At 33.9% G+C, this 24083-nt stretch overlaps 1 protein-coding gene across 4 annotated transcripts in view; it reads right to left on the reverse strand.

Annotated features, from left to right (window-relative positions):
• Nucleotides 1–24083, reverse strand: part of PTPRK (protein tyrosine phosphatase receptor type K) — a 619247-nt gene that overhangs the window by 224193 nt on the left and 370971 nt on the right. For all 4 annotated transcript variants that reach the window (XM_069598358.1, XM_069598357.1, XM_069598360.1 and 1 more), the window contains exon 7: nucleotides 16782–17075. In XM_069598358.1, coding sequence (XP_069454459.1) covers nucleotides 16782–17075 — 294 coding nt within the window. The remainder of the gene's footprint in view (nucleotides 1–16781; nucleotides 17076–24083) is intronic.

A 24083-nucleotide genomic window follows, 5' to 3' on the forward strand; every position in this document is an offset into this window, starting at 1 on the left:
ATTTCTCTGGTTATTTAATATACCAGGTAAGATATGTTTGCATTTTAAATAAAGTACTGAAAATATTTCCTAACTCAGTACTTCATTTAAAATGCAAACATATCTTACCTGGTATATTAAGTAACCAGAGAAATGACCTCTTTTTCAGGAGTGCCATTTTGGGAGTTAGCACAGAGAATTCATGTGTCATTTTTTAAAGTAATAACGTAATAAGCCTTTCATTTTCTCTCCGTGAGAGATACAGATGAGGCAACTAAAGAAGAAAAAATGTAAGACAACTATTTTTAAACCAGGCATGATTGCAAAGGTCATTTTAGGAGTATAAAACTTGTAATATAAATTCATCAAAACAAAAAGGCTTTGTTTTTTGTACATACATTACACCAACTCAAAGACCATAAATGTCTCTAAGAGGCTAAGGTTATAGAAGCTATACAATAGGTCTTTTTGGATATAGAGCCGTAGTAAGAAAGCAAAACTTCTGTGAATCCCTTTGATTGTATACAGTTGCATGTAGACACAGATGTACACACACAACTGACAAAATATATAAACAAAGAAGCAAATTACACACATTCATTCAACATTCACAAAACTAAAAAAACAACATCCAGTCCCATCAATTCAAGGCAAATAGAAGGGGGAAAAGTGAAAGCTGTGACAGATTTTATTTTCTTGGCCTCCAAAATCACTGCAGATGGTGACTGCAGCCATGATATTAAAACATGCTTGCTCCTTGGAAGAAAAGCTATGACAAATCTAGATAGCATATTAAAAAGCAGAAATATCACTTTGCCAACAAAGATCCATATAGTCAAAGTTATGGTTTTTCTAGTAGTCATGTATGGATATGAGAGTTGGACCATAAAGAAGGCTGAGTGCTGAAGAATTGATGCTTTTGAACTGTGGCACTGGAGAAGACTCTTGAAAGTCCCTTGGACAGCAAGGAGATCAAACCAATCAATCCTAAATGAAATCAACCCTGAATTTTCATTAGAAGGACTAATGCTGAGGCTGAAGCTCCAATACTTTGCCACCTGATATGAAAAGTCAACTTATTGGAAAAGACCCTGATGCTGGTAAAGATTAAGGGCAGGAGAAGAAGGGAACAACAGAGAATAAGATGGTCGGATGGCATTACCGACTCTGTGGATGTAAGTCTGAGCAAACATGGGAGATAGTGAAAGATAGGGAAGCCTGGTGTACTGCAGCTCATGAGGTCTAAAAGAGTTGGATAGGACTTAGGAACTGAACAACAACATATAGCCATGGAGAGTTTCCTTCAATTTCACTATGATGCTTTCTGGATATAATGATATAGCTTACAAAGGAACAAGGAAGTAGAATGAATTTGAACTCTGGGCAATAGTGAGGGTAGGCTGCAGTGGGGAAAGAAAACAGAACAAAAAAGTAACACTTTAAGTAAAATTTACTTTCCTCAATACAGTTAGTCCAAAGTAACTTTAGCCAGAGTGTCACAACCTATATATACATCAACTCGGTCCGAGTGATGAAAATTTGCCAAGCTAGAGGTGATGCAGTATTTGTCAAAAAGATTGAACAGCACTTTTATACTAGTACAAGGAATGACAGTGCACGATTACTGCCACAAGCATGAGGTTGTTTAGGGGATAATGTGAGCACCTTAACATTAGGTAGTAATGGGAAATGTCTATCTCTTCTTTCCTTTTAAGGTAGGTACTTGTAACATGCCTTGTTACACTGCCAAACCATTTCTCACTCCAACTCCTTAAATATCACCTGTCCAACCTGAGGATCTATTTTTAACTGAACACATATGCACTATTCATTGCCAACGACCTTAATATAATAAGTGCTTTACTAGTCCCATGAAAACTAAAATACTGTGTATTGTTTGTAATATAGGAGCATCATGTCTGTTCCACTGTTCTTCAACATGCAGGCCTGTATTCATTTCTCTATTATCCAGACTTTTGATCACAGGTATATTAAAAGGCTGTGATTATACCCTATTGAGAAAAAGAATATTTCTAACTCCCAAATGTTTCATCAGATCAATTTGTGATTTAAAATTTAAAATAGTAGTAATATTATCCACTTTCTAATTTTATCGTTACAAATATATGTATATATGTTTCTGTCAAAATATATTTCTAGAAGCTTAATAGATTTCCAACTTTGAAACTTTTTCTGAGTTGATTTCATAGTAGAGGTGATACCAACTTTTCTCCTTAAAAGATAATAAAAGAATAATCAATCAATTTTAGAATGTATTTTGAGAATCCTTTCACTGAAACTGTAATTCATGTGAAATCCTTTCACATAAATAATTAGAACAAACAGAGCTTTAAAAAAAGGCTTACTGATTATTCACAAAATTGTAAAATATTGTAACAGAGAAAAAGTGATCAGCTTAAAAAAAATAGTAGAAATCCAATTAACTTAGCCCATATAATTAGCATTATATTCAAAGACTAAGGAACAGTTTAAGGGATAAATCACTAAAAATTCTACATTTTTGTTTTAATAATAGGTAATTGTAAAGTCATTTCCTTAAGAAGATATTTGTACTGCTGTTTTATAAAACAATCTCAGTCTTGCTGACCTACTTTTTAGATTATAAGAACATTCCACTAAAATCTGACAAAGAAACACTTTCTGCTCTTTCATCTGTTCTGGTATTCTTTAAAAGTCTAGTTGTTTAAATCTGTCCTACAGAGGTTTCTGAACTGAGTTTTTAAAGAATCAGAATAATGATTTTAGTTGATTCTCAAAGCACTCAGGCATAGACTTTGATACAAAATTGAAAAAAGTAAGTTGTTATAGCTCAAAGTTCTAATAGAGTATCAGTGTTTACATAACTATTTAGCCATACTAGAAACCCAAAGAATGACCATGCACCCTCTGAGACTAATCCTTCCCACATATATTCATGACCCTCTCCTGTCAAGGTGTGGAGATACCTTATGGGCATGCCTTCTGCTTAAAAGCATCATGAATCTTTGAGATGAGGTATCAAAGTAAGAGAGCAGATGGGAAAGGAGACAAAAGTGCACACAACAGATCCTTGGCAAGTTCACCAAGGATCAGCTGACAAAAACCAACATGAAACCACATTTTTATTCTGTCTTTAGCATAATGCTCTAAGCTAACCATTATGGGGAATGCTTAAAAAGCAACTATGGAATTCACAATTCACAAGATAACCAGTCTTTTTAAAGTATATACTGATCAAGTTTAATGCATTTGTAAATAAAAAATAGCCACTTTATACGTTTGTATTGGTTCTACATAAAAATCATTTAACAGTTTCAGTAATCCAAAAAGATACTAAGTTATCCAGTATAATTCAACTCCCTGCAAAAGAGTATGGTTTTTTAAAAGTGGTTGAACAAAATTTACTTGAATATTTAATTCAAGGAAAGCATACCCATGACTCCAAAATCATGAAATGAAATGGTGATGATGACCAATCTATAAATCCTGTTCTTTATACTCTCTACTGAACTGTGGACCCATGACTATACTTAAACAGAGCAACCTCCCTTCTAACACTTTCCCAATGTTTTACCTCATCAAGTTAAAACTTGTCACTATACCTTAATTTTCCAAGCCAGAATTCTTTCCAGTGTCTCAAAATTCTACAGATTGCATCTCTCAATCTCTTTCAACTCTGCCTCAGTACTGCAATCCTTATTTGTAGTGTTTCAGTTCAAGGACTGATCAATTTTTGCCTAGAATGATATTAGAAACCTCTAAATCTTCTGAAATTTCCTTTCAATCCTTTTCCCAAACTACCACTAGAGAAATATTTCTAAATGCCAAACCATTCTAAACATGTTAATAAAAACATTCAAACTAATCTTTCAAATCACTTCCTTGAGCAAAATATTCTAATATATTAAAATAATGTTAAAAGGTTAAGATGGACAAAGAAAAAGTTGGAAAGGTGAATAGATGTATGATATAGCAAATACAATGAAAGAAAACATAGTAGTGGATATATGGGTATTCAGTTCATAATTCTTTCAGATAGTCTACATGTTTATAATCATTTTCAATCTCAGAAAAATGTATTTTAATGTAATGGCTTGTTAAGTAAAAAAAGGCTAATATTTATTGTGGGCTTCTATATCTGTGCTAAGAAAGCACTTTACATGCATTATTTCTAGCAGTGAGCTGAAAAATGTCTAACACTTTCAACATGATTTTGGCTCTCTAGAAAGCAGAGGAGATCGTGAGGGACAAAGCCCTGATCTGTAGCATTTGTGAGTCTCCATGCTCAAATACTTCAACTATAGTTTTAAGCTTCTCAAGACAGAACCAGAAGAGATGACCATTAGTGTGTCATTATATCTCCAACATACAGATAAAATAGACATCAATAACCTCAAGAATATAGATAATTAAACATGTTAAAATAATTAGGAAACTTTGAGTATGTATTAGTTTTATTTAAAGGATAATTGATATATCTGTAAATGTTTGTGTGATTTATTTTTTAACAATAATTTTAAGACCACTGGCAAAATTCCTAAAAATTTAACAATCATTTCTCAGTTTTAACACCTGGCTGATTATCTCACAAATGTCAAGTTGGGCAGGTACAATTATACATCACTATTTTTATATATGACAATATGAAATATTGGAGAGACTATTACTTGCCCATCAGTAAATATTAGAGCCAGCATTCAATCTAGATTTTACTGACTCACAAATTTCAATTGATACTTGCTAATTCTCATGATCTGCTGCCTCATGAAATTCTACTCCTACTTGAAGGCTCCTTTAGCTTCCATAGACTAAAAGCATATCTCTCATGTCACTTATTTGTCAAATTATTTACCCACAAGCCAATCTGATAACCTCTCTAGGCAGCTCAGCAAAGATATGCATTCAAGGCAGCCAGGATTTGAATCTAAGACTTTACACTAGTGCATCATGCATAGTAAGTACTCAATGCATGGGAATTACTATGAACATGATTCCCCAGATTTTGAGTGGCTACAGAGAATTTTCATTTTAGAATGACCAGCAGTTAAGGTATTGTCTGATCTGTAGGAGACACTCATGCAAATGAAGACAAGAAATGCAATCTGAATGACAGTCTTGGTTTTCTTATCTAATAATAGTAAAACATTGGTCAGATCACCTCACTGAGTCCCAGTGCCCAGAACAGTGATAAATGGGGGACATGGACTTGATTAATTATAAAATACTTTCTTGTGCTAAAATGGCATGCATGCCCTTGCTGATCCTTACAGAGAAATTGAAAAGTATGTATCAAGAACTTTTCAATCATGTAGAAAAAAAGCAAATGCATAATCCTCACTGTAACATTCACAATAGCCAACCACTGGCATAAGCCTAAGCTTTCTTTCACTAATAGGATGGTTAAATATATTTTAGCACATATATCCAATAGAATATTAAGCAATCATTAAAGATGATGGTTAGAATGTCCTATAGAAATAAGGAAATCAGCTAATGTCATGGTAAATAAAATAAACAGAATGTAAAATAAATTGTATATATCTTAACAAAAAAGCATGAGCGTAGAGAAAAGTAAAACTGTATTGACAAAAATGTATAAACACTGTGGGGCTCAACAAGGGATATATGTATACTTATAGGTGATTCACAGTGCCGTACACCAGAAACCAAAACAACACTGAAAGCAATTATCCTCCAATTTAAAAAATGCTATGATAAACCATAATGGAAAATAAATTTAAAAAAAGAACGTATATATAAAGTATGGGCTTCCCAGGTGGAGCTAGAGGTAAAGAACCCACCTGCCAATGCAGAGCACACAAGAGGCATGGGTTCCATCCCTACGTCAGGAAGATCCCCTGGAGGAGGGCATGGCAACCCACTCCAGTATTCTTGCCTGAACAATTCCATGGATAGAGGAGCCTGGCAGACTATAGTCCAGGGGGTTGCAAAGGCTGGACACTACTGAAGCGACTTAGAATGCACACATGTATAATGTATAACTGAAACACTTTGGTATTTAACCCAAGAGTTAACAACATTGTAAAATAACTACACTTCAATAGCAATAAGTAAGAAAAAGAGTGCTTTTAAAGAAAATTCTATTTGTGAAATTTGGTGGAATGCTTTCTTATGTATAATTTATAAAAACTATTTTAGTGGGTAAATTCTAATGAAGTCTTCACAAAATCTTGGACTTTAGTAAAGAACCTCCAAAAATCTTAAGCTTAGGGATAGTTAGTGCTCCCTTGTCACATTTTCTGCTTGTAAGCAAAGTTGGTTGTATTAGAGAGCAGACATGTGCAGAGTGTACACTCATACCTATGATGCAGAATTCACCAGAGGAGAGAATGGAGAAAGACAAAAGGGAACTCTGGAACAATAATTCTGCTTTTTAGTATCACTTAGTTATATAATTTCTAAAGATGGCACCCAAATTGTTGAAATTAACTGTAAAAATGTTAAAAGAAAACCTAAACTGGTTCCTTTAAGCTGAGAAAATCAAGTATTAATTTAATTCAATGAGCTGACCTTTTGTAAAAGTAACTGGTTCATTGCTGGAGCTTAGCCTTACAAAAATGAGTTTCTCCTTTGGTGAACAGTAAACCAGAAATAAAATGGAGGCAGAAATTAAAGAATTAATCTGATCCAGAGAGAAAAAGGATTCAGAGAAGAACTTTTCTCGCTGTTGCTTTCAAAAATAAGCAGAGTTCTATATTCTACTGATGTATTCTATGTGATGTAGAAATACAGAGGAAAAAATCTATTTAAGAAAATTACATAGAATGATGAGTCAGTTTCTACATTGTCACTTGTTATAAGAAGTTAACTAAATTACCTGTTAATTTTTCTTTTAAAAATAAGATAGGTGAGAAAATTTGCCATCTCTTCATTACTTTAAGCCCAGCTCTTTCACAGTGCTGGTAGGAGTTGAAAATTTAATGACTAAATCAAGGAAAACACAATTGCTGGCCCAAACCATCAGAGAGTCTATGTTAATAATCTGAGGTATATTAATTTGTGTATAAAAATATCACGGCCTACAGGAATATGATTTCATGATAATGCGTGGTGAGGGAACAGCCATTGCTATTTTCATATTGTAGTTCTTTAACTACTAGACAGAGCTCCTATATCTACCCAAAGTTCACAAAGTCATCAATATGCCAATTTGTTTTTAGGTTACATTAAGTTTCTCCAAATGCTTTAAAATGCCATATATAAAGGTGATAAAATGAATAATACTTTAGGGTTATATTGGTTAGTATTGGAGAAATTAAACATCTAAAATATATTATTAAACTTCTCTTAGTGTTATAATTTACTGGATGGCAAACAGAGTTACAAATTCATAGTAAGCATATAAACAAACTTTTCAAAGATTACTGCCATATGTAATTCAAAACTAGATATCCATATCTCTATTTACCTGTAAGATATATCTTAGAGAAGAAAAAGGTCTAGCAAAGCGATATTACTTCTAATAAATGTTACCTGAATTTTGAGCAAGCATCTTATGCATATGGTGCTATTAAGAAATCCTTAATAACTGACACACTAGTTATTTCACTTTCCTCTATATTTACTTTTAAAAGAGGAGTCTATTTTATTTATGTGTGTGTGTGTGTTAAATAAAGGCATGTGTTTTATATTATTATAAATACAAAAGTATTATAGAATCACATGCAACAGTAGTACAAAAATACGATATTCATATATTTTAACAGTACCTTCTTAAAAATAAAGTATCAGGTAAAAATAAACTTTTCTTTGCTTGGTTAGTATTCTTTACTCATGAAGGACTACATAGAGGTGGGAAACAGGAGCAAAGTCGGAGAATAAAAGATAAGCTATTTAAATTCGAACTTGGCTCATATTACTTGGCTGAGACAATTAAAATGGACATCACTCAGTGATTTCTAGGCCATATCATATGCAGTGACAGCTGAATTTGCACATATCTTGCTTAGGATGACATGAAAGGCATGAATTTCTGCCCTTTGAAGTTCATTTTTTATTGGGTTCACATAATATAATGTTACTTACAATACTTGAGATTAAAATTCGCTCATTATCTTTCCTTTGATTATGCTTTTTTTCTCCTCTGTATGCGTGCCTGCCTATGTGTTCAGTCACTTCAGTCCTGTCCAGTTCTTTGTGACCCTATGGATTGTAGCCCACCAGACTCCTCAGTCCATGGGATTCTCTAGGCAAGAACCTCCAGGGGATTTTCCCAAGCCAGGGATCGAATCTGCTTCTCCTGAGTCTCCTGCGTTACAGGCAGATTCTTTACTGCTGACCACTGGGGAAGCCTGTAGTTTATACACAGGTTGGTGGAAATAGAAAAGGATGGGGAAATTATAGCAATTATTAGCTATAAGGCCGTATCTTGTATGAAGACATTGAAGATCAAAGTGTGAAATTCTAAGATGATGATATCATCTTTAGATTTTCTTAAAAATAAAGTTAAATTAGAAAATAATGAGATACACCTTTATAAAGCAATTTTTTCCATTTGCGATACTATATAGAATGACCAACACTCTTCAAAATTGGTAATTAAAGCTAGAATGATTCAAAATAAGTGAATTTCCAAAACAATAATCTGTACTCCTCCCCATAAAACATTCCCAAGGAAAATGTGGATATGTGGATGCAATTTTTTTGCCAAATCCTGATTTTAAAAATTTTACTTTTGATTCCAAAGAAAAAAAATTATAATTCAAAAAAGGAATTAAACAGACAGTGACAACTGAAGACAGAGAAATAAAATCAAGTTTAAAAGGAATAAAATCAAGAACCATTCTACACACCAGTGTAACCACACTGGCACCACTGAAGACCAACATGATCCACAGTTTCTTAACTCTACCTGCACTGGTTTCTTCTTCAGACGTTCTTACCTTATTATCATTTGACATTATTAATACATTTTCATTTCTACTTTAACTTCCTAATATCAACTACAAGACCTAGGACCAGAGGGGATATCCAGGATATTTAATAGAACTAATGCTGTTACTCAAATCATTTCCACTTGTCAGCTTTATTGCATATTTAAAATTCAATAAAAACAAATGAAGTCAATAAAGAGTACTCAATGACACTGTTGACAGACTCAGCATGTAGTAAAGTACTGTGGATGAACTAAAAGAGGTCATTTTTACTGGTTACCAAATGCTTTCTAGCAACCAAATAAGTCAAAAGAAGACAATTTCAAGCTGCAAGCAACCCAACTCTATTTAGTTAATGACACAGCTAGAAGAAAATGTGCCATGAAGTGTATGTATAGTTAATGGTACATCCCATGCTTGAGAAGAACCAAGACGGGCAGTGGAAAAGAGGATTTCATATTTGTTCAACTTTCATCAGTCTTAGGCTGGGGGTTCCCAGCATTATAGACCATTAGCAGAGTTAACAGAAGTTGATTATATTATGTTAATCTCTCTCTCCCTTGAAATTTAGAGTAACATTTCTATAATCCATGAAACACAGAGAATCAAAAGCAACTACACAACAAATATTTTATAAGTTGAATTAGGAATGTGAATTATATTTTCAATATAATACCTTCATCTGTGCATATAGTTCCTTTGTGTTAATAGAACAGGAAAAAGAGAAGGCAAATTGTCCTTATGCTGACTACTGGCCTCACATTGTTTTATGCATTATTTCACAGTTAAGGAATTAGGGACAAGGCTAAGAGAAGTGTTAATCCAGCTGTGTTTAGAAAACAGTGATAGTGTTTTCAAAGGTATTGCTTAAGAAAAATTGTTTTGCGGTCAAAATTAATCTTCTCATCTCTGGAGTTCCAAAGTGCTTTGTATTTTTATTATATCACTTAGTATGCTTTTATTGTCATTATGGTCCTAACACTAGACAGGCAATTCCTGAAGAGTAGGAATCCTGTCTTATTAATCCTGTATCTTTTGCATTCTTCAGTGTGGCTATGTGTGCAACTCTGACCTCAAAAAATTTATGAAATGAACAAATACACCATCAAATACACAATAGCTCTTGAATTTCTCTCTAATCCTTCAAAATTTTTCTCCTCTAAAATAATGTGTTATACCATGGATTCTGTACTGCTGCTGCTGCTAAGTAACTTCAGTCATGTCTGACTCTGTGCGACCCCATAGATGGCAGCCCACCAGGCTCCCCTGTCCCTGGGATTCTCCAGGCAAGAACACTGGAATGCGTTGCCATTTCCTTCTCCAGTGCAGGAAAGTGAAAAGTGAAAGTAAAGTCATTCAGTTATGTCTGACTCTTCGTGACCCCATGGACTGCAGCCTACCAGGCTCCTCCGCCCATGGGATTTTCCAGGCAAGAGTACTGGGGTGGTTGGCCCACATACTTGAAAAGTAAATCAAACAATTAAAGTAAGTTAGTTTTAAAATCCCTTTAGTGAAAAGAACTTTCTTGATTATTAGAAATGGCAATATTTTCTAGGAGTTTATAGATTTTTCATTTCTGATCTAAAATAAGAGAGACATACTGTAGAGCAGATTACTGCTGCTGCTAAGTTGCATCAGTCGTGTCCGACTCTGTACGACCCCGTAGACAGAAGCCCACCAGGCTCCTCTGTCCCTGGGATTCTCCAGGCAAGAATACTGGAGTAGGTTGCCATTTCCTTCTCCAATGCATGCATGCATATCAAGTTCACTTATGTTAAAAACCACATTTTATTTAGGATTACTCAATGAAATCTAGTTAATGATTTTTGAAAAATTAGATTTAAAACAACAGCCAAAGTAATTACAGTCAAAACTGCATTCATACTGTAAATACTTTAGCAGTCTTCAAGACATACAACTTTTTCACATATTTGAGCTCTGCATAAACAGGTACAAGATGAAAACTAGCATTTTCTCTGTGTGGCTATAGCTAAGGACTATGAATAAGGAAAACTGTGTACTAACCACTGAAAAGGGGACAGCTCCCTAGGTCTTCCTCCCCAATAAACTTACTCTCTAATTCTCAACCCTGCTTTTTTCTCTCTTACCCTAGATTATTACTAAGCCTACTTGATTTAAAAGGAACCTCACCATAGCTAAAATTGCCACCACTAGCAAACATCAAAATTTTTACATCTATCTGGAGGTCACATGATCCTCTATAGCTACATACAAGTTTGCTCAGTTTGTTTAGAGCAGATTACAGTCAGCATAATTAAGATTATAAGCATGTGTTCATGCTGCTTCTACTCCCAGTCTTTCCTAAGCTCTGACTCCTCTTCCAAGGAAATGAAATGATCTTTCTAAAAGCAAATCCAGTCGTGCCAGTCTGCTTCTTAAAAACAACAGAAGAGCAGTCTGGGTTATGTTAACGCTGGCCACATCCCACCCAGAGCTTCAATTCTACCACAGCGCAGAGTCAGCCAATGCTCCATCTATTTTCAGAACCCCCCAAAACTCAGCAGTGTTTATAACTGGGATAAACGTGGTTCCCCCATTTTTTTTTCTATTTTCTGCTTTAAAACTCATAGTCAATTTTTAAGATCCAGCTTAAAAGCCATCCTTTCCTGGTGGCAGCTTCTCTAGAACACTTTCTTGAGAAGGAGGAAGAAATTCTTCCTCTAAACTCCTTTCACTTTGCATTTTACTCTTTGTTTATGGGGCTGTCCCTTGTGACTACTAGGCACTGAAGTGCAAGGAACTGCCTGTATAGCTTAGAAGACTTAGTATATAACCCAGTGTTGTTAACAAAGAAAAAAGCCAACAGAATTTTCTCTGAATAGATAAATGTGTTTCAAACAAATATTCCCTATAGAATCTGAAAAACAGTATCACTTATTACTCACTAAAAGAGAAAAAAAAATTTTTTTAAGGGTTTTACCCTTTTAGATTTTTAAGAAAATGGAAAAAATGTTGTTTTCTATGACTTTTCTTATGGCTTTTTATCTTTGTATTATTTGATTTCAATAATAACCTTTTAAAATTCAAAAATAATAAAGAATTCATATAAAGATCATATATAAGAAATCAATAAATTTCAAAAAATTTTAAAACAAACGCTGACAAAAATATTTAATTGAAATAAAATAGTATGGCATCCTTATATTGATAAACCACACCAATTCTTACAGAGTTGTTTATTTAATTTAGTTTTTGTTTAACTGCAAGGCTGAGTTTCAGTGATGAATAGCTGTGACTGGTAACTATCTTTGACCACAGTAAACATCAATATATGGTTCCATTTTGCTGATGATACCACAGCCAAAAGGCCAAAATTTAATTCCATACTTTGCCGTTTCTGGTGTATGCCTGAGTATTGTTTTGTTTTGTTTTCTTCCATTTTGGACTTAGGAGAGAAAAAGCAGATTGAGTAAATGCTTACATTTAAAATACGACACACTCTTTTTTCACTGCTTCATAGATCTACATGTTTCAATGAAAACTGCCAAGACCACTGAACTTCAATATAAGAGTAGAGAGTAGCTTTCCCAACTGTGTAAATATATTACGTTATGGACACCCTGAACTCTTGACCTTCCCTATAAAGGAGATGCTTCTAAAATGTCAGTTAATCATAAAGCAGTGCCACAATGGGTTACCCAGAAGCAGAAGGCAATTTAAAAGAGCAATTTTAACATGCAATTGCCAAAACATGCAATGCAGACAATTTCTGATGATGGCATATTTTATTTCCATTTAATAAGAGAAAGAGAAAACTGTATTTTCTCAGCTTCTATACCAGATGGCATACCCAGGGGAAACAGACACACTGAAAAAACAAGTGTGCTTTCTTTGATTGTTCAGTGGAGGTTTTGAATTACTTCCCATTTAAGACAACTTCACATTTATACATTTTTTAAAATGTATAAAATGCTTGAAAAAGCACTATGTGAACAATAACATGGGTCAGGCTGTAAGCTAACAGTGAAGTAATCATACCCTCAGGCACAAAGAAGCATGAGGCAAGCTAGCCTAGCTGGCTGGCTACAGCCACCAGAGGCTGTAATTACCACCTCTCCTAACTTGAGTGACCCTGAAGCAGGTAATTGCACTTACCAAACGATTTTAATGTGCTTCAGAAGGAAAACAAAGAAATGCTTTGGTAACTAGGCAGAACATTTTCAGAAAAGGATAAAGTAAAACATATTTTACACTTCTTTACCTGTTTAAAATATTTCAAAGAGTGTATACTTGAGTGTTAAGCACACTAATCAAATGTGCTTTCAATAAAACTGAAATTGCAAATATTAAGCCATGTTTTCTCAAGGAATAATTCAGCCATGCAGATTCTATTTTATAAAAATGTACATCCCTCCCAGATACCATACTTTCATATATCCATGCTACATTCTTCTGAAAGGGGGGGAAAAAAGATGCCCGTAGCAGGAGCAAGAGGGGAAAGAATTCAGGTTTTCAAGTACCAGAAAATAAGTATGAGCCCCAGTTGCCCAGTTGGCTGAAGGTTAGACAAATCATTGCTTTTCACTTTGTTTTTCCTAAGTCTTACATTCACCAGCTACAAAACTGGGATAATAATATCCAAGTAATTATAAGACAATATCAGTCAATACTGAATTATGAAAATCTACACTTGCATTTAAAATATAAAATTTACTCATTAACACACATAAATAAAACTAACTCATTAACTTGCTGTAAAATTATTTATTGACAGATTTCTGCCAAGAAAAAAAATTAGTATTGCCAGAAGTAAAATTTAAAAGGCTTCACTACATTAAAATGGAGTTTTTAAGACAGTAAATATAAACTAATTACTCTCTGATAGGTATCTAGTAGTCAAGAATTGTTCCTCTGTGATAAACCAAAATAAAAAAATAAGAATTTCTGAGAGGCAGGAAGTCATCATCACCCTATTTGTTACTTATAAAAAATTCATGTGAAATTTATATCTGATATACACATAGAGGAAAAAAATTTATACTTATCTACAAGGCTTCTTGGTGGTCTAACCTGTAGAATGCATTAAAATAGCTATTTCAAAACAAAAATATTCAACCAGATGATACTAATGGTAAAACATTACCCTACAACATGGCATTCGACTAGTATTTCTTAAAATGGAATGGTTTACAGAAACAATATTCAGAGTTTACACAATTTAATAGAATCAGATGAGAACCTCTCAAAAAGTTATCTTTGTCATCTCAAAGAGATTATTTTCCCAGATTATGAAGAATTTTTGTACTAAATATCAGAAATAGCATAGTCAGCATAAATAGTGTTCTGTTCTGTTACTATAAAACACCAGACTGAGGCCAGTGATGATACTCACGTGGAGAAAGGACTCTTGAAGAGGGGAAGTAGACGGACATCATAATTTTAACCTATACTGACTCTGTATTTAGCTATGTGATGTTCATCAGTTATACCCAACTTCTGCTTTTCAGAGATTTAAAAGCTAATAGAACATCTAATTCCATAAGTTTCCCCTCTTTTGCTAATAAGAGAGCATGATTAGTAGACATTCCTATAAAACAGTAACCATAGTTTCTCTCCAGTCTACAATGTACTTGAAAATCTAGTCTGTAAGCATTTTTTACCATAAAAGCTACATCAAACACACCTATGAGAACATTAATAAATTAATAAAGATATGTGACAAAGACTCACCACATGTGAAAAATAGTTTCAAAAACAAATTTTACGGCTGGAAGTAAAACTGCAAATAAATGAGCTTCATATCATTTTATGCCACAGAACCCACAAATTAAATGTTTTTCAAATAACATATCAAAAAAAGACCAATACTATTTCAAAATGTCAAGACATTTATAAATTTGAAAGCAGCTATGAGCGTTATTCTTACTCTGTCCCCTCCCACAAAAATAAGGTTATTCTCAAAGTAAAATACCTCAAAGCACTTTACAGTCATATTTTTACTTATTTCAGCTCAATAGGCATTCTGAACATAAGCATTCAACAGGGATAAATCAATGCTCCTCAAAATGTTGTTTCCATCCACTTAATACAGCATAACTAGCCTCAAACACAATTTCATTTATTTTCAATTTCCATTGGCCTTCAGACCAATGACCAATTTCAAATAATTTCTAGGTTAAAAAATTATATTATATTAACAAGCCATTGTGTGGTACTGCTAATTTTTAAGGATCTAGTTTGGGAAAAAATAAGGCAGATGAGATATTTAAAAGAAAGAAGGTTCGGCCCAGAAGTCAAGAGGAAGCTCACTTGAACAGTAAATTAACATTTATTACTTTAGTTTGTATATACCTTGTAAGGACTAAATGTAAAGGAAGAGAAAGGCAATTTTATCAGAAGATATGTGTAGACAACTTCTCCAATAAAACAGACCCCACCATTCCTCATTTTATGTTACCACTGGATATTAATTTTGGAAGAGTGAGTCACTTTTCAATTTCCATATTACTTCCTTTTTAAATTATTTCTCTGACTAGTTGAGGTTGTAGTCAACTTGCTTTTCCCCACAGGAAAGTCATCTACTACAATGAGAATAATTTGTCACATTACTTAAAATGAAAAGACTTCGCTGTACTAAAAATGTGAAAAGCAAATTGTGTGATTTAGGCTGAGCCTCAGAGACTTACCTAATGTCTTCAGGATTAAGCTATTTTCCAACCATAAGATAAACATATGACACAATCAGCAAGTTAGTAAACTCTCTATTGTCTAAATCTGAGACTAAAAATTCAGCAGTGAAGCTTCCTACTAGTGAGCATCTTTCAATAGTTTATAGGAAATATATAAATATGAATATATAAAACTTGAGTCAGAATATTTTTAGGGATGACAATACATTAGGTAATTGCATGAAGTTTACTTTAATGTTAGATCAGTACTCTTGGTGGGTAGCCTCAGAATATTGTAACTGTTAAACAGATGTCAAAGAAACAAAAGACACATTACAGGCATTTACATTTTCATAGATCCCTATGGTCTTAGTTTTCAATTTTCAGAACCTAAATCTTTAAATGTTCAAGACATACAGACCTATGAATTAACTCTGCAGGTGTTTCAACATAATGATTGACAGAAAAAAAAATCTCTTTCAACTAAATTAAAAAACTAAACTATTTTCAATGATAAAACAATAAAATAGTATAATAAAATTTACTCAATAAATTAGACAATTAAACTTTTCAGTGGATTTAATAAATAGTTAATGATTTCTCTCATTATAACAATACATTGCAATAAGGAACAGGATGCATGTGTATATAGTACTTTTTATTTCACTTTTCATTATTTCTTAGTGTTTTCTCCATACGCTATTATTTTCACCACTCTGTTTTAGGCATGAGGAAGACAATACAAGCCTTAAAGACTTAAAGAAAAGCCCCTGTATTTTACAGCTGAGTTTCAAGCTGCTGCGTTAATCCCCAGCAGGATTTTCTGAATAGACTTTACTGAGGATTGACTCAAAGTAACTTTTCTTATGCGTATTATCAGATACAGCCTCTGCACTGACCATAACAAAATTATCAAGAGAGACAATTTGCACATAGTAGAAAGGTACTCAATACTTGCTTGAACTGTGAAGGTTTTCTTTCTCAATAATACGTTCACTGGCATCAGTCAGAGATTTTGGGCTAAATACAGGAAAGCTGAGCAAAATTACCATGCAAGAAAAGACTGTAGATTCATAATAATAATAATAAAGAAACATTCACACTGCCTTTAAATCAGTCAAATTTATGACATAATTAAGGCTACAATTTACCAATACTCTGGAAATCTTAGAATAATATGACTAATCACGTAACAAATAATTAGAATTTTTAATATTGGAAGATTATGTCTTATGCTAGATTCCTTCACTAGGCCAAGTAGCCTGCTCTTCAGTCTTACCTGCACATTTGGTTCTGGTGATTAATGGAGGTCCTGGAAGCCCTGTTCCACCTTCACCTGGTCTTGTAAGTAGAACACGGATCTCATATTCAGTATCTGGATCCAAATGCCATAATTTATAAGTTGGTGCATTGACTGCATGGGTTTCTGTCCAGGACCCTGATGTCATTCGGTACTCCACTTCTTTCAGAATAATAGGACCATCGCCAATGATGGAATTGGCATTTAGCTGAATCAGCAAGTATGTAGGCCCAACGCCTAGTAGCTGAGGAGGAGCAATGGGTCTCGGTGGTTCTAGGAGAGACGGATGTACAATCTCATTAGCTAAAAACCCAAAAGACTATAACGCATAGATATACTTATATCTCTTGAAGTCTAAAGGCTTAAGGACTATTTTATTTAGGAGTTCACAATAAATATATAAAAGAAACCTGTGAATGAGTCGTCTGGAAACTTTACTTTTAAAGAGCAAATACTTTCAAGATGGGATATGACCCTTTTACCACTTTTTTTTTTTTAATTAAAAACATGCCTCTCTAGGAGATAAATTCGTAAAGACAGAGTAACCAAGGGAAATAAAAAGAAAATATTTAGAGACAGATAGCTCTGATTAACTACTAAACACAGTACACATTAACATTCTTGAGGAACTAAGATCTTCACAAATCTCCAAATTAATGAATACTGCTATAACTAATTATTTTGTTCATAAAATATGTCCAAATCATGTTTTTGTTCCTGCTGGGTTTTTTTGTTTGTTTGTTTTCTTTAACTTCTGCAGACTTCCTGCAGATGAAATGAAAAGAACGCATAGCAACATTGAACTCAGGAGCTGACGCCGAGTGATGACTTGTTTCCATATATCTATCTCTCAATATAATAAACTGAAATCGACAGCGAGGCAAAATCACAAATCATTATATATCACTGGCCTTTGGGAGGAGCATGTGATAAGGCAATGCATCAAATATTAAACTCAAATGTCAAAGGTACACTGCAATTTAATCTTGAGCACCTTAGAAAGAAACTTTGGGAAACAATATATCAGTTTTTGAACTTATGAATATGATAAATAATGAATTAGGGAACTATTTCCCCTTAACAACAATACAGGTGAAATTTGATACTGAACATTATGAAAGATCCCATAGCTTTAGCTCTATCCATATGAACTCTAATTAGCACATTGCGATCAGGTGGAAGCTTCTTTAAGTCTCAGAAAGAACACCTCTTGGGGACCCAAAAGACTTTAAGGGAAAGTGTTCATCTATTGTTTCAAAGGTGTTTTTTTTTTTTTTTTTAAGTTAAAGCAAATTATATGAAGAAAAGCTATTTAATGTAACCACACACTCCTTCTTTTGGAGTCCACCCCTTCATCTCAAGGAGAAGATGCAGATAGAAACAAGAAAATACAGCTGATATTTTTTTAAACTGGATTTCCTATTTTAATGGTTATAATACAACACTGAAAAAAAAAAAACCAGTATACTTCTGGTACAGTTTTCCAGTTGTAGCCCAGAATTTGCTTTTAAACTCCAATGTGTAGTTTCCACCTTATGAACCCTTGTCTTACAAACATCCTTAACATGAGGAATAAAACAAGCTGGACTAAATCTCTATACAGGTTAATTTTCAAGAATCTTCCTCCAAAATTCATATGACAACTATTTATTGAGTAATTACTAACTGCTAAGCTATTCTACACATTGGGTATTCATATAACATGGCAAGGGAGACATAATAAATCAACAAATTCGTCATTTTAAATTGAGAGTTATGTAGAAAATAGAAATTGAGAGTTATGTAGAAAATAGATACTGAGATTAAAAATATCAGATGTTGGAGGCAGAGGTACCTACTGAGAAACACTAGTTTTTTTTCTGCCCGAATGACTTGAAGAACATAAAGTCAGTCACATCAAGAATCATCATTACACAACAGCTTTCAAACTAGTTATCAGTAAAATCATATGAACTTGTGCCTCACTACTGCTCCTGTTTAAAGTGAAAATAAAGCTCAGATTAAGATTATTTATATGCTATATAAACTAGTATTGTAGTGTTAGTCACTTAGTCATGTCTGACTCTTTGCAACCCCATGGACTGTAGCCTGCCAGGCTCCTCTGTCCATGGAATTTTCCAGGCAAGAATACTGGAGCAGGTTGTCATTCTCTTCTCCAGGGGATCTTCCCAACACAGGAATTGAACCTGGCTCTCCTGCCTTGCAGGCAGATGCTTTACCGTCTGAGCCACCTGGAACCATGTGCTTTATAAACTGCTTACATTTAAAATGATTTCTATTTCTTATAGAAAGGTAGTTCTTAATATCTAATTTATAAATTTTAAGTACAAACTCTCTAATGGTTTGAAAATTCTTTTCAACAGCATATATTCAAAACTGGGTACAGGGTGAACTAATATTTACAATTTCACAGCTGAATTCCATTGAGAAGCTACAGAAGAAAAAGTCTAAATAATACCAAAATAGTTTAGAATATTCATGTTATCAGCTAAACAAAATAAAGCTGGACAATTCATACGATGAAATTTTAGCAACTAGTCTAACAACTTTTATATTTCAAGATTATAAAAGTGTTGGTAGACAGAGAGTTGATATATTTTCTAAATCTTAAACTAAAATGAAACTGAATAGAGAAATGAATGTAATAGAAAAAATGCAAATATCTTCCCAGACTATCTAAATGTTGCACATATTTTAAGAAGCAGTCTGTATTTTGCGAATAAACTGAGCTGGCTCATATCTGTAATGTTTGTTTTCATTCCAGATGGCTCATGTACTGACTAATTTAAGTAGGAAATGATACTAAATTCACAGCTTGCTGGGATTCTAACCCAGAGCAGCAATGCCTCACTCATATCACAGCTGAACAATAACCTGCAGAGGTCTGATATTTAACATGATGGAATAATTTGCTAAATTAATCATACATAACAAACATTGGGATTACTCTATAAATTTATGAGTAAGGTGAAACCTACCCTAATAAGTGTACATTGAATATAAAACCTCAACCATCACAACTCTGCACATTATTGTCATGGAAAATAAAAGCGAAAACAAAAGAGGAGAACAGAAGAGGAAAGCTATAGCAAAACATATTATTAGAAACAAGTGAAAAAGAAAAGCATATGTTTCTTCTATCATTTCTACCTTTAAAGAAATGACATGCACAAGAAGAGATCTAGTATTTAAAATGCATACACTATTAGCTGAGTAGACCTGCACACGTTATTATCATAATTTCTTCATTGGCACACTAGGCATAATTTTAAGAATTTTAAAAGTCTCTATATTCGATGCTGTTTTGCTTTGTTTTGTTTCTGCCAAGGAGCATATAAATTTTAAACCTGAAAATTAATATTCAACACTAGTGTTTTGTGTACATGAAGAACTGAGTTTGATGTAATCAGGTTCTTGGACCAAAGAGGGCCATAATTCACTCTGATCAGTTTTACATCTCACTTACTATGGTCAAGTCAACAAAAGGGCAATCCAGTAATCAAAGCACTAGCTCAAATTCAGAACTGTGGCAATATTCAGAGAGGCTTAAAAACATATACATTGATTAAGAACATGATTATAAGTGAAACCTAACATTAATGAGACTAATATACCAATACATATTAAATTTTATGTTGGAGGTAAAAGTTTGCCTCATATTAGCATATGCATTTTGTTTTTAGCCCCTTGAGAACAAGTAGGCTTATTTATAAAATCTCTATTCATTTCAATAAATTATGCATGAATTTTAATCAGTTAGCAAATGAACAAGTAATTGTTCTGCAGAACAATATTAATATTCTTCATAACTTAATACACTATCAGACCCAGAGGTGTGGTGTGAATAAATCCCAATTGTACCCTAGGTATCAACTGAAGCGTGCAATCCCCAAAATACAAGATAAACTTTGCCGATGTTACCAATTAACTTTCAATTAATGACTTATATTCATTATTCTAGAGCTAAACCTATTATAAAATTGCAATTATACATTCAAATTGCTTTATTTGTTTTCTTATTTCAAATAATTTTTAAAAGTGTCTTGGAATCACAGTAAGTCATTATCAAAGAATATTTTCATTCAATTATTCCTATTACAATGCTATTTACAAACAGACATGTCACTTATCAACACTGAGTTAATAAAGTGCAAAATCAGAAGTTGAAGCTATGAAGCCAGAAAAAGTCACTCAACAAAGTAAATATCAAAGCAAATGACACTTCTACATTTGTCCTTTCAAATAAATACATTAAACACCTCTCAATCCTATATCCTTCCACATTGTTTTGTTTACTTGTCAGAGAAGCCTTGATAAAAAGTATCTTGAGATAAGCCTTCTCATTATAGAAGCAGGCAATAAAAATGCCTTTGTCTCCTAAGATTGTTGTAACAAATTACCACAAAAGTGTGGGTTTAAAATGACTGAAATTTATTCTCTCATGATTCTGGAGGCCAAGTGTTACAAATCAGAATCACTGGGTCGGAATCAAGGTGGTGCCAGGACATACTTCCTTCAAAGGCTCTAGGGGAGAATCAGTACCTTGCCTTTTCTAGTATCTCCTAGCAGCTGGTATCCGCTGGCTTGTGGCCACATTACTCCAGTCTCTATTTCACAGTTCACACTGCCTTTTCCTCTTCTCTCTGAAGCCAAATCCCTCCAATCCTCTACTTATAAGGGATTTCCCAGGCAAGAATAATGGATTGCATTGCCATTCCCTTCTCCAGGCAATCTTCCTGACCCAGGAATCGAACCCAGGTCTCCTGCATTGCAGGCAGATTCATTACCGTCTGAGCCTCTAGGGAAGGTATTTGTGATTATATCCACATGCAGGGTACAAATGAATATACAAAATACTATCCCCATCTCAAGACTTTTGGCTTAACCACATCCCCAAAGACAGTTTTTCCAGATAAGGTAAAAGTCATTGTTGTTGCTCAGTCGCTCAGTAGTGTCCGACTCTGGACTGCAGCACATCAGTCCTTCACCATCTCTCAGAGTTTGCTCAAAGTAGTCATGGGTTCCATAGATTACGATCTTAGATTTTTGCTACCATTTTTCAGCCTATCACAGACATGGATTATGAACTCATCCTTACTCCTGGGAGACATCACGACTCTACCTTTGTTCTAGTTGGTAGGATGCTAGCAAAATAATTCTCCTTGGATTTTTCCTAGCTAGGTTCAGAATTATTTTTTTAAGAGGCAATAATTTATCCACACTGCTTTTTTCTTGCTATTTACTTTTTAAAGGAAATGAAAAAATAGAGGATGAAAATTATTACTGGAAACAGCTACAAGAGTCAATGTTCCCTTTCTATGTCTAAATTCCTATAAAAATACAATTAGAATATTTGCCTTGGAGTTATTTATTTTATTTGCCATCATTTGTTTACTTAAATGAACAAATCAATTCAAATCAATATTATTCTACTCCTTTATCATTCCTCTTATTAAAATTTTGACCCAGTTATAGTTTAAAAAGAAAATTTTACTAGTTCATGCTTCATTTTGTCTAATTTTCTTCCACATCAGCTATTAAATGCTCAAGTAAATGGAAAAGAACAAAAACAACAAAAGCAGGAAGAATAACATCAATATACAAAATAACTCAAGCTTTTATTTATCAGCTACCCTATGACAGTTTTAAATGATCTTAAATTATGCCTCAAAAGGACAACAATATAATTTAATGGTACTTGACTGTTTCAAGAAATTTGAAATAACACTGATGAACAGAAGATGGCCTTTCCTTCCATTAAGAAATGGAAAGCAGGTTACAGATAATAAAAAGCATTGTTAGGGGGCATTTGATATCACATAAATGGCAACATAATTTGTCTCATTTTGTCCTAAGATATAAAAACATGAAGTAAACAGTTGGAAGTGTTTTGATGTATAAGATGTAACAAAGTTTCTCCTGCAGTCACACTTTATTAACTGTAATGCAAATAAATTTATGAGAAGACTAATAGTTCTTCCATGATTTTCACTCTTATCACTGATACCTCAGATTTCCAATCCTAACAAATTCCTTAGGCAGCTGAATACCTCTTGATTCACTCTTTGGACTACTATCTCATGATATTTGCCCATATCAATTATGTAGTCAGTAAATTCTATGAATCATTTTTTAGATAAATCACCATTTTAATTATGTTGACATATTTGTGCATTGAGAGTGTAAACTTTTATTTAATATGTTAAAATCCTTTTAAATCCAACAATCCAATGATAGATGTTTTCTTCAAATCCTATCATTCAGGTGGCTGATAAGCTTGAACTGGTCAAATAAAATTAATGCTCAGACATCACAAAGTTTGGATGCTGCTAAATATAAGGTTCCTATGCCAGTATCTAGACCGTGTATCAATCAAAATAGGTTGTTGTTACCTATTATCATCTCCATGGAAATTACACGTATGATAGGAAAAGGAGTGCGTCAAGGCTCTACATTGTCACCCTGTTTATTTAACTTATATGCAGAGTACATCCTGAGAAACACTGGGCTGGAGGAAGCACAAGCTGGAATCAAGATTGTGGGGAGAAATATCAATAACCTCAGATATGCAGATGACACCACCCTTATGGCAGAAAGTGAAGAAGAACTAAAGAGCCTCTTGATGAAAGTGAAAGAGGAGAGTGAAAAAGTTGGCTTAAAGCTCAACATTCAGAAAACGAAGATCATGGCATCCAGTCCCATCAGTTCATGGCAAATAGATGGGGAAACAGTGGAAACAATGGCTGACTTTATTTTTCTGGGCTCCCAAATCACTGCAGATAGTGATTGCAGCCATGAAATTAAAAGATGCTTACTCCTTGGAAGGAAAGTTATGACCAACCTAGACAGCATATTAAAAAGCAGAGACATTAGTTTGCCAACAAAGGTCCCTCAGGTCAAGGCTGTGGTTTTTCCATACATTTATGGATCATGTATCGATGTGAGAGTTGGACTATAAAGAAAGCTGAGCACCAAAGAACTGATGCTTTTGAACTGTGGTGTTGGAGAAGACTTTTGAGAGTCCCTTGGACCACAAGGAGATCCAGTCAATCCATCCTAAAGGAAATCAGTCCTGAATATTCATTGGAAGGACTGATGAACCTGAAACTCTAATACTTTGGCCACCTGATGTGAAGAGCTGACTCATTAGAAAAGACCCTGATGCTGGGAAAGATTGAGAGCAAGAGGAGAAGGGGACAACAGAGGATGAAATGTTTGGATGGCATTACCGACTCAATGGACATGGGTTTGGGTAGACTCTGGGAGTTGGTGATGGACAGG

Source organism: Ovis canadensis, chromosome 8, assembly GCF_042477335.2.
Source record: "Ovis canadensis isolate MfBH-ARS-UI-01 breed Bighorn chromosome 8, ARS-UI_OviCan_v2, whole genome shotgun sequence".
NCBI classification, from domain to species: Eukaryota; Metazoa; Chordata; class Mammalia; order Artiodactyla; family Bovidae; genus Ovis; species Ovis canadensis.